Here is a 19151-nt window from a genome sequence, read left to right as displayed (position 1 = left end):
GATTTATCACAAACGAGGTATATACCCTTACCATTTCTATGTCACATCCTACCGTATCGGTCGGAACAGATATTATGGAACTAATATCACAAACGAGATGTAGGAGTTGGCTAGATATGAAATACCGACTCTACCCAAATAGAACCAATTGGCGAGCTAAATAGATTCTGAGATAATGCACGAGACTACGGACCCTTTTTTTGGCGAAGTGGTAATCCAAGTTATGGATTTCCCGCTCTCCTTGGGGAGAGAGACGGGGATATGTGGGACCACGAAGACCTATACCCACTAACTCAACCTGAAGAGGACGATCTGCACATATCCCCCATTGTCCTCCCTGGATTCTGATGTGGATCATCATGGAAAGGAACTCGTCCAGATGAGAAACATAAACATTGAAACAGTCAACGGAAGTCACACTGAACACAATTTATCTTATCAATAGTACAGTAGTAAATACAATGTTACGAAATGTTCGATCTACAAATTTCTCTTATGTCTGACCTTGTATGACCTTGGGAGTCATTGCGTTACACATTAGTGAATTCGTCTTCACCCACACTTTCATATAACAGTAAAAAACATATAGCATTCCGTTTAAAAACTGAAAGCCACCTTCGTCTCTCGAAAAATAATGTGAATATAAAAAATTGACATGTGTTATCGTGCCGTCAGTAAAATATATCGTTAGTTTCTTCCTCTTGTGCATTTCTCTTTTTTAAATACTTACTGTTTACGAGAAAAACGCTGGTCTAATTTATCGCGAACACCCTGTATATTGTATATACTCCTATATTTGAGATTTTAATCGCAACGCCGGATGAGGTGTCTGTCGCTGGGGACATATCTGGACATATCGTTGTGCTGCGCTGTTGCGGCTCTCTGGACGTCCCTCTCCTGCGCCCCTCGAGAGAGGCCTTAGGCTAATTTTAAGGCTAAAACGCGTACTAGCACGGCCCGGCCACGACCACGACTACGGCTGGCCGCATGGCGACAAGGTTTCACGAGGCCCCCCGTTTCTCCAACCCCCGCATCATGATGTCTCAGCGCAGGGAATTGAATGCATTTTTGATATCGAAATTTGGCGCGCATGGCAGCCGTCTTCGGCGAACCTGTTCACTTGCGCGATAGCTGCCGTGCCGACGCGGCGTCTCTTCCGAAACTGAGTTGCAAGGGATGAAAGGGGTCGACCCCTATCCCCCTCTCAATGTTTTAGTTACGGACCCCCACAACTTACTAAAACCTGAGAGGATGCTGGAGAGGTTTCCCCGGTTTTGGAAGGAGGACAGCCTCCTTCCAAACCTCTGGGACGCTTCCCCGTTTAGCTAAGAAAGCACCTGAGGAATGTTCACCTTCAACGTTTCGTTTACGAGCATCACTTTCCTCGGTTATGTGTATCTTTAAATTTTCAACGACACATCTCAAGTTTTCGAACGAAGGAGGGGCAGGCTGTATGATAAAATATTGCAGGAGGCGATAGCAGGCAGGCAGAAGAATGTAAAATTAATCGAATTAAGAATACCATATAAATTATGGGACAATGATTATGGAATAGAAAAATCTAGTGGCAAATTGTATGCTAAGATAATTTGCATCTGTCGTAGCAGTCAAAAGCCCTTGAACGAACTATTAAATATATCATTTTATTAGTACTTTGGAGTAGTGCAAACCAAGTCAGAAATAAGACGTCATAACTATGGTGAACTAAATGTAACAGAATTCGAATATCAATCGCTTCTTAAACTTAAATTTATATAAAATCCTGTGGTTCCTCGAGTTCTTTCGTTATTCTGTCTTAGTGAACATATAGATAATCATCTCCCGAACAAAATGGTTTCGTTGATTCAATTTTGCTCCTCACTGTATGTCTAAAGAAACACTTATACTGTCGTTTAACTATTCGGAATTCAAACTATACAGTCATCCGATGAGAAATACACAGTGGTGCACACTTAAGCGTCCGCAGTCGGGACCGAATGCGGACGCTTAAGTGGGGCGGCGAATTCAATCGAACTAAGGAGTGGGGATGTGTGTGTGTGTGTGTGTGTGTGTGTGTGTGTGTGTGTGTGTGTGTGTGAATGAGATACCGATACCTAGCACGTATTAAATTTCCACTTCCACGCATTGAGAGGGGACAGCGGCGGACACTTAAGTGTGCACTACTGTAGTGCGCTTTTTCGCTATACGTTCAACAAAAGAATAAACATTAATCCCCATAGCAGGCAACATTGTTATGCTCTCCATTTAATCTCGATATTGACAGACTTTTCCGGTCAAGTTACGCAATAATAACTATTCATCTTCTACTTCGGGACACTACAGCTCTGTAACACTTAACAATTTAACCCCTTAAGCAGCGTATTCGAAACTGGACGAGGCTGCAGTTTTACAAATTAAAACTGGTACCGGAGGAACGGACAAGTCTCGCACAGAACGAAAAGAACAGATTCGATTAGGCGATTAGAACGTTCCAAATTTCCATCGAAATTGATCTGGTTCCCGTTGTTTTCTTCTTTCTTTTTCGCTTCCAGTAAATCGGTGTCGCTTAAAGGGTTAAAGGATCAGTCAAAAATATAGCAACAATCGCGACGAGCGGCTTTAAAAAAAATAAATCTCTATTCACGTCGACTGTACGATTGTTGCGATCTCTCTGTTTGGAGGACATTGATAGTTCAACGCAGGAATAAGGAACAACACACTGGACTATCTACAAAATTGCATCCGCGCGCACTCCTGATTTGTTTTGCCTTCCATCTAGCAAACCTCGTGCAAAGTTCCACTTGTGAGTCCTCGTGTGACGAAAATGTCCTCGAAAGGGGCGGGGTGGGGCTGGCGGGGTGACACGTTGCACGTGTGCGGATTTCATGCAACGAACGCTACAAATTTAGAAAACGATTCGTTTAACGTTCTGAACGACTAGGCATCCATGGAATCGAGATCCTCGTCTTTTTGGAGATTTTTGTGCACCTGAGCTTTGGACTATCGCCTCGGGACGTCTAAACCGTTCGCTATACAATGCAACACGTTTTACCATGGTTGAACCTCGGACCCGATCGACCGGTCCGCGTTTCGTTCTAATCGACGTGTCCCCTGACGCGCGCAGCGTTTAAACACTTTTGTTAATTCCTGATGACTGTACGTACAATCGAAAGCAGTGGAGTAGCGTAAAATCTAATGCTGTTGCATACGTCGCGCAGCGTGTCACGGAGTGAGATAGCTTTTACTCGGTCTGGTTTGCTTTTGTTGAACGAACACTATTATAGTTTCACGCTTACAAGTACCGGTAGCTAAATAAACTTTCTCTCTCCCTCTCTCGCTCTCGCTCTTTTTCTTTCTCTTTCTCTCCGCTATTACTTTCTTCGACTCGTGGTAGTAAAGTTACAACATTTAATGGAATAACGTGGAGAAATTTCTAAATTGTAACGGCGAGGGAAATGCGATTAAACACTTCCTGGTTGCTCCTAATGAAACTGAAATTCATTTCTCGCGAACGGGAGCCGGGAGCGTTCTCCGGTTACCTTTGAAGCAGCGATTCTAAACTTTAGTTTGAAACGTTCCATCGACAGGGACACATACACACAAAAGATAGTGGTTTTCTACGTAAGCTCCATGTAACCCTAGAAGGCTCGAATCGCTGTTTCAAAAGTCGACCTGGAAAACGCTCCGCGTTCCCATTTCAAACCCTCATTCTGATCAGGTCGTTTTCCCATCGATCGATCGTCACCGGCTTGTGCACGGTGCTCTCTAGGGCAGCTACCTGTTTCATTAGCGCGTTGCGTTTTCGGAATTCGACTTCTCGGCAGACTCGTCTTTCGTGGTGAAATGAACATCGTGTCAGACTTGTTGAGACGTGATCAGGTCGGTTTTACTGGAGTTCTTCAGGATCGACGGGCCTGGGAGCTTCTGAGTGGTACCGGAAGCGCCTGATGGCTGCAACATCATCGGCTGACCGTTCACCAGAACTATCGTGTCCCGCACGGAATCGTAGCCTCCTGGCGGCCCTGCATCACACAATTATCTCGTGAGAAACTATCGCAATCAAATTCGAAAAGGACAGCGGCTAATTGTTCATTAGAACGAGGTATAGGAGTAGACGCGCTGGATGTTGAATGAATTTAGGCTTGTTAGTCAGAATCGAGTATATTCCATACACTCCATTCCTGCTACGGGCCTTTACCGTAGTCTTTCCGCAACTGTCTGTGTTTATCGGTTGACTGTGCTGGGGACACAATTTTGACAGTTACGTTAGAGACCTCTGCGACAGTTACAGAGAGAATACTCTATTACTTTATGTGACAGCGCGAAGAGAACTGACTGACGCAATTCACAGACAGTACAGTGTATTTGAAAAAATTGCAATTGCTCGGAATCGCGAAGAAAATAACAAAAGTTGATTTTCACTTGAACATATTTGAACAATATTTGCGCACCCGATACGATGAAAAATACAGTTTCGTTTCTCATGTATTCAGTGTCCAGGGATTACCGACAGTCAGTTCACTGAAACAATTTCGCTAATATTCAAATCCGATGGTAAGCAGCTTAGTCCGAGTTTCGCGGATGATGCAAAATCAACCGCATCGATGTTGCGAACAGCTGGCGATTTCATTGATAGAAGAAAAGCATGATATCCCGATGCAATCGGTGTCACATGCGTCCATACAATGCCTCCAATATGCGTCGTATTATATCGAAATTAATTATCCGCGGACGCGACACGAATCCGATTATAATGGCGGCTGATGAGCCTGGTATCGCGGCCGCAACGTGTTCAATATCGAAATACGTTGGCCGCCAGATGATCACGCCCGGTCAAAATCGGAAGATGTTTAACTCTCGCGTTCATAATCAACAAATTTCACAATTTTTCACAATTTTTTCTTGTGGTACATGCGCGACGGAGACGAAACGCGTCACGTGACCAACCCGTGGCGGAGGGGTGGGGGTAAAGTCTCAATCTGGCGACACTGACCGTCTACCAGAACTGTCGCTCGATACGACATTTACGGAAATACTACTGTACCCGGTTATGAAGGGTAAATTACGGTCCCCTGGTTATGCTTGCCTGGTGAAGGTGTGTGGGTGAGCGTTCTCGAAGGTGTGGAGGTATTCCTGGACGCTGGACCCCAGTCCGGAGTTGGTTGCAAAAGCATCTTCGCCCGACACCATATGGTCTGACCCTTGTTTCTTTTTGTTCTGCCTTTGTCGTGCCTTTGGTAGGACGGCCGGCTGTCCATCTCGTCGTCCTCGTCGTCGTCATCGTAAGCGGACCGCCGGCGCCGGTCTCTTAATTGATTCTGCGTGTATACGTTAGAATAGACGTTAGCATGTAATTTGAGATGGTTTCTCGATCGATTTGCTCCCGTTTGCCTCGAAATTGTAACATGAACACACATGTCTGTGGCCCAGCTTTTATCCGTAACTCCCTGAGCCCCTGTATCCGGATGGTCCCCGTCTGCAAGGTTGCGGCGTAACAGTACTACCGATTTCGAGGGACGGTGGAAACATTAATCCGTGTGACTGTCCACGGGTTAATAAAGAAACGGTAACACGATCGAAGCGAAGCCGCTCATTAGCGTGACCGCATTACACGCAGTCATGATACCGCAAGACACGTGCAATTAATTCAACGGGGATGATCAGGTTCAAGGTATTACACAAAGCGGGCAAAAGGATTTTATGGAACGCAGTCTCGAGGAAGTACAACATAGCGAATATTCCACCACGTTAAAAATAGAATTTGTTCGATCAGAGTTACTTTCACTGTGCGAGGTTATTATTAATACAACCAGATCAACCGAATCAATACGAGAGCAATCGATATCTGGCCGACCAGCCTGTCCCGCCGGTTGCAACTTATGAAAATATTCGTTAAATTTACACAACTCGAGGGCGAGTCGTTCGAACGGCCATGAATCTTTGAACATTCTGTGGATTATTCATCTTATGGAAATTAATGTCATCCGCGTGCCGAGAGAATGGATACGTACCACGGTCACGGTAACGATCACCAGAACGGGTATCAACCCAATGGCCCAGCCGACGTTGTTCGCCCACGTCGGGTAAACATAACCTCCAAAGGTGAGCGGCTGGTATTCGACCCAATTGAAGAATAGAATGAAGAACAGCGTCGCCGGGGTAACAACCCTCCACATCCAGGTCCAGAAAAATCTCCAGAGCCGACTGCGGGGTCCTATCATCTGCTGAACGTTGTCAAGAAACCGATCGGCACCGTAGATCCAACCGATCAGCAAGCATTCGCTTATGGCGATCAACAGCACCGACCAATTCGCTGCGTATTTGTCCATTAACTGCAGCCAATACACACCAGCCTAGGAACGTATCAACAAATTTAATTATTCGGCTGGTTCTCCAACTAGGATTGAGTCAGGTTAAAAGTCCGGCGGGTACGAAGTCCCGACTCGAGTATCTTTGTTTATTTATGCAGGCAGTGTGGGGGATACTGAACGTTTCAGTCGCACAACACATTAGATTAGGTAGGACACATGGTTGGGACTTTAAGGTTTGGTATATCGGTTCAGAAATAATTTATAGTATGCGTTTGCGTGTGATGGTGTGCGTGTGTTTGTACGTGACGGGTCAATTAACGGTCAGGACGGCCGAATTATAGTTGTGTAGCGACGAGAAGTTCCTTGATGACAGCATAGGAAGGGCCGGGACCAGTGTCGCCAGATTATCATTTGTCTCCCACTTTACCTTACCCCTTCTACAACGCCATTCTTTGCCGTGCATGTGTCACAATGTCACGTGACTAATCCCATAAAGACAGAGAGAGAGGGAGAGAGAGGGTAACTGTACTCCCCTCAATTCCTCTGGTCCGGTTTACGCGTACTTGTTACAAATGCTGACAATAAGCCCGCGAACGTGACGGGTTATCCAAGCCTTGTAAAAAGTTTTATTTTACATTTTCGACTTGTTTTTTTTTTATGCAGAATCACCCCCTTCTCGGTTGCACCATCAATTGTATTTGTCTTACCGATAGGTTTCCACTAGTTGTTCCACACAAGCATTACACAATTGCGAAAATTAAAATACAGCACAACCATGTTTGTCTTTTCTCGAACAGCAGACAGCTAGCTAAATTTTGAAAATTCGTCTCTACAAAGAATATAAAATGCTTGGAAAGATATGGTGTTATATGTACCCTTTTAGCGAAATAAAAATAAACTTTAGCGTAATAAAAGAAACTTTTATTGTAGATAGAAAATATACATGGACTTAAACTATACACGACGCTATTTCGTCTAGTACTATTCAAGAGTATCGGTGGTGTTCGCATTGAAATAAAAAAAGGAAAAGAAAGAAACGGTTTTGACCGAGTATTATCATCGTAAGATTGAAAGTTCTGTAAGGTATAGAATGTACGTATTTTGCAAAGGTATTCTGGTGGTAAACTCACGTTAGTGGTGAAAACAATTCCTCCTGCGTATCCTGAAACAGCCGCGGCCAGCACCACCCACACTTTGTAGCTTCTCAATGGTGGGAAAGCGTCCAATATTGCGGTAGTGACTGTCTCCATCAAGGCGAACTGGGAGTCAAGTCCCAGGGTGAGAAGCATCACGAAGAAGAGCAACGACCAGACCGATGCAACCGGTAAGCGAGCTACCACCTACATTGTATTAACATTGTTACGACTCACGAATTAAAAAGCAAAACTTATTTTAAAAAACTACAGTTAATTCTGCCCTTTTCAATTGATCTAATCCAGACATAACCAAAATTTGTTTAAAATGGTGAAGTTGGCTGTGGTGGACCCTTTTTTGACAGGGTAGTAGTCCAGTTTAAGGATTCCCCGCCCCATGGGGGGAAGGAGGGGATATGTGGGACTCCCCCGGGCCCGGGGAGCTCCAGGTCCAGGGCCCTCCAGCTAGGCTAATGGGAGGGGGGCTAGAACCTCGTAGCCTAACCCCACTGGCCTCCTTCCCCCCTCAACATGCTCCCCCATATGGCTGTGGTGGACCTAACAGTTTCTTTAACAGGGTGAGTTGCTGGTTTGTGATTCAAGTTTCTGTTGTGCGGATAACGTATTCAAGTACTCACATCGGGATACACGATGAACGCCAATCCAGCCCCCTGGTCGACAACAGAGGCGACCGGTACGTCGAGCTCGTGGGCCAGGAATCCGATCACGGAGAAGATGACGAAACCGGCGAAGAACGACGTGCCGATGTTGCTCACGGCGACGATCAACGAGTCTTTGTAACAGTTGTTGTGGAATTTGTTGTAGGAGCTCAGAGTGATAAGACCGCCCCAGGCAGGGCTGAGGGCGAAGAAGATCTGCACCGCGGCGTCGCTCCACACTTTCGCGGACATTAGCCTTTTCCAATCGGGCGTCAGATAAAAGAGAATGCCCTCCTTGGCGCCGGGGAGCAGAATGCCTCGGACGAAAAGAGCGATCTACGGATAAAAAAGAAGCGATTTCGCTTTGCGATTCCTTTTTTTCGTCCCCCAGACTTGGGGAAAATTGGGGAGTCTGCAACGGCGGAAAAATATTTACCAAAACGACGTATGGGAAGAGAGCCGTGAAGTACACAACCTTCCCCGAGCTTTGGACACCTTTGCTCAGACAGATGAAGACTATGACCCATGCCAGTAAAAGGCTTATTGCCATCGAGGGACGAATGGAGCCTGTCTCCTCGATCCCGCTGCTCATCCCCAAAACGAGGTTACTGCGACAAACAAAATAGACAAACACAATGGACGTTCCCCGTTCCACTGTGCGGCGTCGATGTTGACCGATAAGCGTTCTCACTTGAAGTATTCCTCGGCCGGCGGTTTCCTAATCGCGCCAGTGATATTCTCAATAGTTATGTTCATGGACGCCATTTGGTTGGAGTTCAAACATTTGCTTTTAAAGTAAGTCATGTTCTGAGACACGCACGCCTCCGCGGCTTCAGGCATGAAGCAATCATCCGTGCTCCATGGTGGCTCGCACCTGCTCCACGGCAGTCTACCGCCTTCCATGAACGTCGCTGGAACATATTCTCTTGGTCAGCCAGAGTGTACAACGTTTAGGCCACTATCCTGTTATTATACTCTGCCGCACATTAATTAATACGACCGCTGAAACACTTTGAGACCTTGTTCAACGTGGAATTGATCACTCCATAACAGAAGGTTCGCAACAGTGAGAAAACAATTGTTTGCCGGGATTCGAGTCCATGTTGAACCAGAATTGCAAACGTTCCATTCGAATTCTAACTTTCTCCGTAACTGTCGCAACGCTCTCTACCGTAACTGTCAACACGTTAGCCCCACCAGTGGAGCCACCAGAGGAGTCGAGTGTCCGTGAGACTCATACTAATGCAAATTTTTCCTTCTCTACGTTCTGCGCATTCCAAAGAACGTAGCACGTCTGCTCAGTGTCGCCAGATCAGGGGAGTGGACTCGAATTGAGGGGAATACAGTTACCCCCCCCCCCCCCTCTCTCTGCTAGTACCGTAGTCACGTGAGATTGTGACTCATGCATGACAGACACGCGTCACGCGACCGGAACATGGCAGGAGGGTGGGGGAATAGTAGAACGGGAAAGGTAGGGTGGGGGACAGGTGTCAATCTGGCAACGCTGCTTCTACTGGAACTGTCGCGAGGCGACAGTTACGGAGTGGATACCGTGTACCGTTTGCAGAAATGAACCTATAATTATTGACAGCACCTGGCCTCCGTCTGACGAAGAATCGGCAACTCACCGACGATGGAAACGAAGATGTAGTAAAGCGTCCAGGCGATAATCACGTTGTAATAAAGCATCACAACGGAACTGACCAGCACCATTCCGTATCCGAGGCCGCGTAGCAGAGGGCAGAATCGTTTGTAAGCCGCCACTGGGCCAAGGCTCGCGTACTGCCCTGCGGGGATGATATTGAAACAGAGTAAAATAAAAATAAACGATCGATCAGTCATCGAATGCCCGGGATGAGGGTGTCTGTACATGATCGTGTGCGTGCGCGTGTGTGTGTCTGCAGCTGCGATTCGCGTGAGGTATCGCGTCGGCGGGGTCGATATCACGAACGGTTCGCAGACGAACGCCTAAAAATAACGTTACGTAACCCTGTAACGAGCTATGACCGTTCATTGATCGTTCTATTCCGGTTCTATTAGGGGGGCGAGAACAAACTTGACCTTGAGAACTGGCAAGACGATCGTAAACGGCTCGCGTTCTTATCCGCTTAGCCGCTCCGACGATTTCCGTCTTTTCTGCGCGGGCTACGACAATGTTTTTCCCGCCGACGTCGCGTTGCCCGCAACCATGCCCGCGGGCGCCCGCCGCTAGGCTTGCCGAACTGGTCTGGAACAATCCCGCTCAGCTGTCTGTACCGCGAGTCGTGTGGTTACTCGATATATGACCAAAACACGGGTCTAGCCAGAGACATATATCGTATAGGAGATACTATTCTTTGATCCACGCCGAACGCAGAAAAGGACAGCGAAGCTGTAGAGGCGACCGAGGTCTCCCGAGACACCCCGCGGCAGTGGGGACAGCTCCGGGACTTTTATCAGCTAGGCGTCCGCGACATATATAGAGTAAACACTGTATTCTGTATGAGAACGGGCGAATATTAGGAACAACGAATTGAGGAAAACACCTGAAGTCAGAATAGCTACCCATCGGCACTGTAGCGAGCCTGAATCAATAGAGGCGAGCTGTTAGGGTAGCTGTTAGGACTTCAGGCATGTTCTTTCGCGAAACGGAGCGTAGCAATTAAACTGTGCGTCGAAGTTCGCCGCGTATCTCGCGTCTCATTACCTAAGGAAAGTTCCATGAACATCAGAGGCAGCCCGGCGATGATGAGCATAATCGTGAACGGTATTAGAAATGCACCCCCGCCGTTCGAGTAGCACAGGTAAGGGAATCGCCAGACATTGCCGAGGCCGACGCTGTATCCCAGAAGTGACAACAGGAAGTCGAACTTCCCCGTCCACGTTCCTCGCTCGGGGTGTTCCTCCTCGCTGGATTGCAACGGCGCTTGGCTGTTCGCCACCGAATACTTGTCGTCGTTCGGCTGAAAAATACAATGCAAATTCCTTTCAACCCTTCACCGGTCCGAAGTGTTCCACCTCCTTTTGAGAAATGTACATTTTTCCTGATTTTTTTGGGGGGGGGGGTTCTTCATTTTTTACGACCACAGTTTCCAAGAAAAAAAATCTGAAAAAATTCTCAAAAATCTGTCCAAGGATCCAAAATATGCCACATTTTTTTCAGAATTTTAGGAAGCATCGGAGTGCGGAAAATGCGCGAAAAGCGCGAAATCTAATTAACCCTGTAACTACCCTCACGGGCAAGATAGGGGGTTGAAATTTTGCTCAGAGGGGTTTTTCTTGGTCGGCTTTCGAATGGTTCATTAACATTCACAGAATGGTTCATCAATTTTCTATTAAACAGATCAAGAAAGAACATCAATTTCTATTTCGCTCTGTTGCAATTCAGGTGGAACATTTTTATTTTGCATAAAGATCCGCAGTCTAGTAATTACGTAAAGAAATATTTGTTCACCTTCCTCGTTCATTAGATTGCCATCTACATCTTTTACAAACCCGTAGATTATGATAGTAATCCTCGATTAAAGCAGTAGTATTCCGAAGTTGTTTAACTTTATATGCAACGACCTAATAATAAATGGAGTCCTATTGTGCAACCGGATTTACCCTCACCTATTTGAATATGCATAGACAGCCAGGGTTTCTCTGTTTCTTAAACGTTAATAGAAGACGCTTCGCGGTTATTGTTACGGACGCTATGAGTTCGGATAAGGGGCACGTCGCCAGCCGTTAGCCCGTATAATAGGATCTCAGCAACGAGTGCGGTTAATTAAGCATTGTGACGATGATGGTTGGATAAATGGAAGTTCCACTGTATGCAGCTTTAACAAACCTATTTCGAACAGTTGAGAAATACTACAATTGTTCCCGCGGTACTATGCGATTGTGACGTTATCGGTGAACGGTGGAGTCTGGCGCATCCGTCTGGTATCATCTCGAAACATAACTCCGTATCTCGAATTGCGGGAATATTGTTGATCAAAGCACCGAAAGAAAAATTCAATTCTTTTGTACCCTCTACACCCTCTGTCCCCCTCGTTCGCACTTTTGATTTCGCTTTATCTCTCCCCGGGGCGGTTCATAGAAATCAATTATAGCGGGCCGTGTAATCCCCAAATAATTGGACACTTCGGACCCCGTACGTTATTAAAATGGATCGATGACTATTTAATCGCCCCGTGTTTCCGTGGAGATCGGAATGTTAACATCCTCCTCGGGGAGTACAGAAATTGAGTTGCGAGCGCACACCGGCACGATGTAGGGGCAAATCGACGGAAACGTGGAAAGTTGCTGCGTTAAAAATGAAAGAAGAGTTTTTTTTCACGGAAAATCTCCAACACAGCTCTCTTCCTAATGGCCGGCGTTCGATCTACGCCCGCACGGTGCAACGCCTCCAACTTGACTGCAACGTTCGCGAACTTTCCGCCGGAATTACGAATGCTAATGACCGTTGGGAAATCAGAGCTAACAAATTGATTCGATGTTTCCCCCTCCACCCTGCCCCCGACTGTGACAGGTCGACGTCGAACACAAATAAAGATTGTTCTCTCGGATAACGGTGTCAGACCAGTCCCGTTCAGCAAGCCTTGCGGCGGGCGCCCGCGGGCATAGCGGAGGGCAACGCGACGTCAGCGGGAAAAATATTGCCGTAGGCTGAACCGTCGCCAGATCAAGACTTGTTCCCCCACTCTAATTTCCCCTTCCGCCGCGGCAGAGAGAGGGGGTACCTTTTTCCCCTCGATTCCTGCTCCCTCCCCTCATTTTGCGACACTGGCGACAGCTGAACGGGACTGTTTCGGACTAGTCCCGCTCGCCTAGCCTTGCGGCGGGCAATGGGCGCCCGCGAGCACAGCTGAGGGCAACGTGACGTCAGCGGGAGGAATATTAAGGAGGCGTGGCTCTGCCCGCACGGGCGATATCTGAACGGGACTGTTCTAGACCGGATTGGTCAACTGCCTCACGGACCTTTGCCTTCGAGGTAATACAAAATGAAGGACGATCAGCCCATTATTAATACGAATAAAACAATGTAACTGTAATTTAATCCGCGGTTGTGTTAAGGATTATTAATGAATTGAACACTCACGTCCCAGCAGTCTAGGTAGTGACGAATCCTGGGCGGGGACTCCTCCATTCTTCCGAGCTGGCAGCGGACGTGTCTGCGAAGTCGGTCGGGTCTGGCCCTCTTCAGGCTCCGCGAACGTATGGTAGATCGTGCTGGCACATCGATCGGTGAACCGCTAGTGCTAATTGTTAATTCGAAACCGGCGTCGAACCGCGAGCTATGCTATCTTTCATGTCTTCTAGTTTCTCCGCGCGATCACCTTCTCCCGACGATCACTCTTCGAGGCGTTTCACTCCCGTTTGTCTCTCTTCTAGAAAAACACACGCGGCCAGGTTAATGATCTCTTTTCCCCGAATTCTTAAATCCCGCGACGCGAACAAAACTCGGACACCGGGGAGGGGAGGGGGAAAACGAATCTCTTTTCATTGACTTTTTCGACTCTTCGAGGTTCGCCTTTTATTTCCCCCGCCTCTCCCCCCCGAGAAAGGAAGAGTAAAAGTTGGTTTCCCGCGAAATAGTTTGCTGGAACTAACGTTCCGGTGCTGATTCGAGGCCTGGCAGCGTTCGGCCGGTTACGAAACGGTCGCGCCGCTAAACAATAACTATTCACGTCCTAATTGCTGTTATCAAGTTCACACCAGATACATGGCCACGCAATAACGTAGTTACTCCTTCCAATGCTCCCTGCTTTGTAGCTGACAGTCCAGGTCACGCCGTATTTCTCCCCGCCCCCCATTTCCATCATTCCCTTTTCTCCGCGTTAATTGCGGAACACGACCGGCGATGGCTTCGATCTCATGGAAATGCCCCCTTACTCCCGGATAATTAACGGCTCTCCCGGTATTAACATCTTCCCCTGGCCGCTCGCGACGCGACGCGACGCGCCACTCTGTGTAAACCGATTGTTAATCCGATGAACATTGGCGAATCACTGGTGAAGACGCAAATACTCATGTGCGCTGCGTGACTGTGAGCATTGGGCCACCCGTTAGAGTGGAATAATTTGGAATGTGATGGCAATTTGAAAAACAATTCGACTGCGAGCGCGTGAAATTTAAAACGGATCGAAGGAATGAAGGAATGTCTATGTGTCGTTTTCGTTTCGTTAAAATTATTGGAAAAAGAATGACAAGCTTACTTCACATCCGTTTCTTACGATCGATGCAGGCAATTTTTATTGAAAAGCTGTTCTGTTGCGAATCAATCGATTTTATTGAACTCTGACGCAACGAAGCGTGATCCCTGCCTGTCTGACTTGTGCGGTGCTATTCTACTTGGGAACACTTTGCGACAGACATAATAATAGTCAATTACTTGAATGATCACTGAGATTGCTGAGATTGAGTTAAAAGAGATACGAGGATGAGTAAATTATACGCGTTTCACATTTTTCTCTATTATTTATGACATGTCCCCCTGCATTCGCCCCCTCCCCAATCGTAACCCAATTAACAATTTTCTGCAAATATCTAAACAGCTATAGCCAAGCTGCAGCGACACGTGTAGGGAAAAGTAGTTCGGAACCATGACCTTGACAATGTATTTCAAGGTTAGATCGGTGAGGAGGACTCGTTCCTAAACGATTACCTTTCTTCTCCGATTTCGAAGCTCTCGTGAAAAGTTCTAAGTGAACTATGGCGACTTTTGTGTGCACATTGATAACCGAAAAATCATGAATTTCGAGCAAAAATCGTACTTTATCGGACCCGTTCCGCTCGCGGAGATTGTCCAATAGAATTCGCGGGAAAAGAACGGCGCAATTAAGATTGATCGAAGGCCCGGGATAAGGATCGGGCTGGTACACTCGAGCGAGGATGGGCACACTTGTCCGGGAGAGGGTCCCGACAAATTGAACGGCGCGGCGGGAGAAAGTAACGAGCGGCATCGATCGCGATTAGAATCCGCCGGTGACGACTCCGGGGATGGTTAACGTTAACCGTCAGCTGTTGACCTTGTCCGGGAGCAGGCTTTCATCTTTAACCTTTCCCGTGGCGGAGAGCTGGAGTGCGCCCTCGCTCCGCCAAGTTTTATATCTCATTATTTTTAATCGACTCCGCGGAAAGCAATTCGCTGCCGGGCCCCTTCCCCCTTTGTTCGGACGAGACGTTATTCACGCTCGAACGTCCGAAAATTTCTACTCGATCTGAACAATATTTATTTATAAACCGAACTCGACTGCCTACTTGTTTTTTTTTTTTTTTTCAAAGCGCGTACTAATTCCGACTATGACAGTGTGGTTCATTTCGCCGTTTACGCGACTTCGCTGTAATGTCATCCGCTTAAATGTCACCCGGCTGACCGTGGCAGCGGTTCACTGGTCGCTGTACACATACAGGGTGTCCCGCTAACTCTGTTGCAAATTGTTTGGCTCTGAGGACACATATCATCGTGGGAATAATCTTTTCATCGAGGTCATGTTTCACTAGATTCCAAGGTCGTCCATGTTTTCGTATATAACCACATATTTCTGTGACTACAACGCGATCGCACTATTTTCAATCCATGAAAACCGTAGAAAAGTTAATTGAATGTTACGTAGCTCCTGTGTCTGGCAATTGATGCAGACCATTTTTATTTTGCGTAACACTGCGCTGGCTGGTAATGACCTTCGCGTGATCTTGGGTAGAAAATTCTTGGGACTCGATGTGAACAATGAAATAGCTACAAAAACAATCGTTTTGGCATTTCGCGTGACATAACAATATCGCCTTGTAACCGAGTCAGTGGGACACCTTGTATTCACCCCCCCCCCCCCCGGGATCGCTGTTACATAAACCCGAAACCGGTCGTGCACGTATCCCCGAAATGCAATGTTCACACACACACACACACACATAAGCGCGCGCGCAAAGTGATCCACGTGAAATTTCCAGCCCCAGTGCGTTGCGTTTACTAGCATACCCGCGGTTGCATCACGCGACCATTCCGAATAAACAGAACAGCGACAACAACCGACAGGGGACGAATGCAAATTCGGATCGGCCCGGAGAAATCGGCCAGGGACAACGGCTCGACACCGAACAAACAATCGAACGAAAAAAAGTCCGTGACATAATCCCGACACACTCCAGCGGAAATTCATCCTGACGATTATAATTGGCGCCGACCGAATCGGAGCTTCCCTGGACCGAGGCTAACAGGGTAGCACCACAGCGTTCAAACAATAATATTGTAATATCGCGGCAGTTGTAGTCCCGGCAAAATTCATTGTAAAATAACACCGTTCGCTAATGTTAGTGCCCAAATGATTCTCCGCAACATCGATCGAATCGGGGCTTCCCTGAACCAAGGCTAACAGGTAGAGCCACGGTGTGCCGAAACAATACCCTTTAACATCCTATCAATAATTTCTGGTACAATAAAATTCACTGTAAAACACACTTTGCTGTTCCCGGTACTCCGACAAATGACTCCCCGCAATAAGGGCCAAATCGGAGCTCCCCTGAACCAAGGCCAACATCATAGAGCCACGGTGTGCCGAAACAATACCCTCTAAAATCCCCTCAATCCTATCTCCTCAAATTCACTGTGAAAAGCACTTGACGGTTTCCAGTATCGAAATGATTCCCAAACGTCGCAACATCTGTTCCCTCTGAGTTTAAAGGTCGAACGTGACAACCGTTCACTCGGGGTACGACGGTGAAAATCGAATTTTTCGGAATGATCACCGGGTGATCGGGGACAACTGTTCGAATTCGCACGGACCGTGGAAACCATCGAGCTGGTGGTACTCTCGAAGGACACCTGGAGTGTCGAAACCCGTGAATCGCGACGGGCCGATAACGATTAAAAGCCGAGACGTGTCCGGGATCTTACCGACGCGGTTGTACAACCGTGTACCTGCACGATCACAGAATTTCGGGGCTCGTTCGCCGACATAGCCGGTTACGTAACTCGGGCGATAATGTCGTTCAACCGCGACGCCGCGAACGTCCCGGACGGCAGTCAGCCCCCGAAAGGATCTGGCAGCATGACCACGCACATGATTATGCCTGGTGACGCAATCGGGCAACAGCAGCAGCAGCAGCAGCAGCACGTCGTCGTCTTCGTCGGGAACACGGCTTGGTGGCCGGTGGTCGATCAGCTGTGGCTGGTACCGCTGCTCGCGCTGCCATTGGAGAACTTGGTGAACATGGCGTGCCAAGGTCAGAGCACGCACTGTCACTGATTTTCAGGGTCACAGACGCGGAGCGCGCCCGGAGGACCGACCCGGCACCGAGGATAGCGAGAGCACTGTCGGGAACCCGGGATTTACCCTGTTCCGTCGTCGCACACAATCCGAAATCCCGCCGAGCTGTGACGATCGAGGAGCATATCGAGAGAGGGAGGAAAACTGCGAGAGAGCGAGAGAGTGAGAGGGAGTGGGCGAGAGAGAGGGGGGAAGAGAAAGAGAGAAAGAAAGAGAGGGAAAGAGAGAGAGAGAGAGAGAGGATTGGAGGCTGGACTTGTGTGCGGCGCAAACGAGACGGGACGAGACAAGAGACGTGACGTGACGAAACGAGATAAGACGGACGGACGGACGTACAGACAGTGGAAACGATCCGTGCCCGGCCAGCCAGTCAGCCAGTCTGCCTGCCTGCCTGCTTATGGAAGAGCTTTTCTACTTGCAACACCCCCAGTCGACCCTGTCAAGCCTCGAACTCAACGGATCGATCGATATTACTGCTCCTGCGAGCTGCGTCCTATCCTAAACCTTGTGTCTCTCTAGGGTCACTTTCTCGGTGTACGCGTACCGACGCTGTTTCCGGTTTTCGCACCCGTGGACCACACCGCCACGACCAGCCTAAACGCGATTCATAATTAACCCCTGGGCCACACCGCCACCTGGGCACACCGTGTGTACCGGCGCGAGCAAAAACCAGGGCTCCGGACGGCTCCGAGAATAACTGTTTAAAACGCTGTTATACAGGGTGTTCCGGTACTGATGGTGCAACCATGAAGAGAGTGATTTTAGAAAATAAGTCGAACATACGGACTGAATTTTCCGAGAACATTGAATTTGAATATTCCAAAATAAAGGCGTTGTCCCTCGAAAGGGATTCCCAAGGTCATTTGAGGTAACTTTCTCCTTTGCGAAAATGGAAGATGGAATCTGGATCACTTTTTATCCACCCGGTTCCAGGATCCGATTTCTTCGTTTCAAGGCTGTCGCGACTTGTGTCGATGATCTCTGGGAAAAAATCAAGTGGACAGCCTTTAAAAACTTTTTTAAAATTTCACCGAACGACTTCGGTTTATTTTTTCATTTTTAGAAGAAGGATTAGTTTGCAGGGAATCATAGTCGACGGTGTTTCGGGGCATCGATCGAAGGGAGCGCGTTTCATATTCTGTTCGATGATCGACTCTCGGGTATTTATATGGAAAATTATTCAACCGCTGTCAAATTACCAAAAGTAATTTCCATGGCCCAGATAACGTTCGCTGCCAGTCGGCCGACGTGAATAGAAACAGTCACGCAAGTGTTATTGTAGGACCAGCAAGAATCCGTGTTCTTGCGCCGGTATTGTGCAAGGAATCGCATTGTCTCGCAGTCGATGTCATCCAGTGTTGCACATCAGGACCGCGTTCTTCTGTTCGACGCGCGACGACGATAGGCACCGTTTGCTATCATCGGAATCATGCAACCAGCCGGGCGCCGTAGGTAGAATCTCGATCGTCCGGACCAATTGTTGTGAAAATTCCGAGAAACGCAAAACGGTAAAATCATTTGATTGCGCGATTGGACGATAACGGTCCCCGAAATAGATAAGCAAAAAACCACATGGTCAAATCGTCCGTTTCACGGCAGCAGCGGCGGAGGAGACGTTGCAGAGGACTCTTCTTTGACCGCGCTATGTTGCGATCTCATGCCGGCGTTCTTTTTGCGATTTCGTTCCACGCTGCCGCTCACCTATGAGAACCGTTGTCGCTGCATGCCTACGCGTTTCGCTCGAAATAGACAAACCGAAAAATAGAAGAATTGATCGGATGTCCAGCTTATAATACGCGCGAATCAATTTAACTTCAGCCAACGAGAACACCGTGT

The 19151-nt window shown here is 47.7% G+C and overlaps 1 protein-coding gene across 1 annotated transcript; it reads right to left on the bottom strand.

Annotated features, from left to right (window-relative positions):
* Nucleotides 1-27: 27 nt before the first annotated feature.
* LOC143360777 (sodium- and chloride-dependent glycine transporter 1) lies at nucleotides 28-17066 on the bottom strand. The gene is made up of 11 exons (XM_076799905.1): nucleotides 16943-17066; nucleotides 13148-13436; nucleotides 10769-11024; nucleotides 9711-9869; nucleotides 8774-8993; nucleotides 8519-8690; nucleotides 8062-8418; nucleotides 7421-7630; nucleotides 5991-6332; nucleotides 5066-5297; nucleotides 28-3992 (listed from the first exon to the last, which is right to left on the bottom strand). The coding sequence occupies exons 2-11, from the start codon at nucleotides 13193-13195 to the stop codon at nucleotides 3835-3837; spliced, it is 2154 nt and encodes a 717-aa protein (XP_076656020.1). The 5' UTR covers nucleotides 13196-13436; nucleotides 16943-17066; the 3' UTR covers nucleotides 28-3834.
* Between the last annotated feature and the right edge of the window lie 2085 nt (nucleotides 17067-19151).

The sequence above is a fragment of the Halictus rubicundus genome, chromosome 14 (genome assembly GCF_050948215.1).
Source record: "Halictus rubicundus isolate RS-2024b chromosome 14, iyHalRubi1_principal, whole genome shotgun sequence".
In the NCBI taxonomy this organism is placed as follows: Eukaryota; Metazoa; Arthropoda; class Insecta; order Hymenoptera; family Halictidae; genus Halictus; species Halictus rubicundus.
The sequence above is the reverse complement of the archived record's forward strand: the minus strand, read 5'-3'. Positions and strand labels throughout refer to the sequence as shown.

Excerpts from the sequence above, each read along its gene's own strand:
- LOC143360777 (XM_076799905.1), bottom strand. The coding sequence starts at position 13,195 with ATGGAGGAGTCCCCGCCCAGGATTCGTCACTACCTAGACTGCTGGGAC. Across the intron at positions 9,870-10,768 it reads GTTCATGGAACTTTCCTTAG|GGCAGTACGCGAGCCTTGGC; the intron begins GTAATGAGACGC and ends TCATCCCCGCAG. Across the intron at positions 8,994-9,710 it reads CATCTTCGTTTCCATCGTCG|CGACGTTCATGGAAGGCGGT; the intron begins GTGAGTTGCCGA and ends AATATGTTCCAG.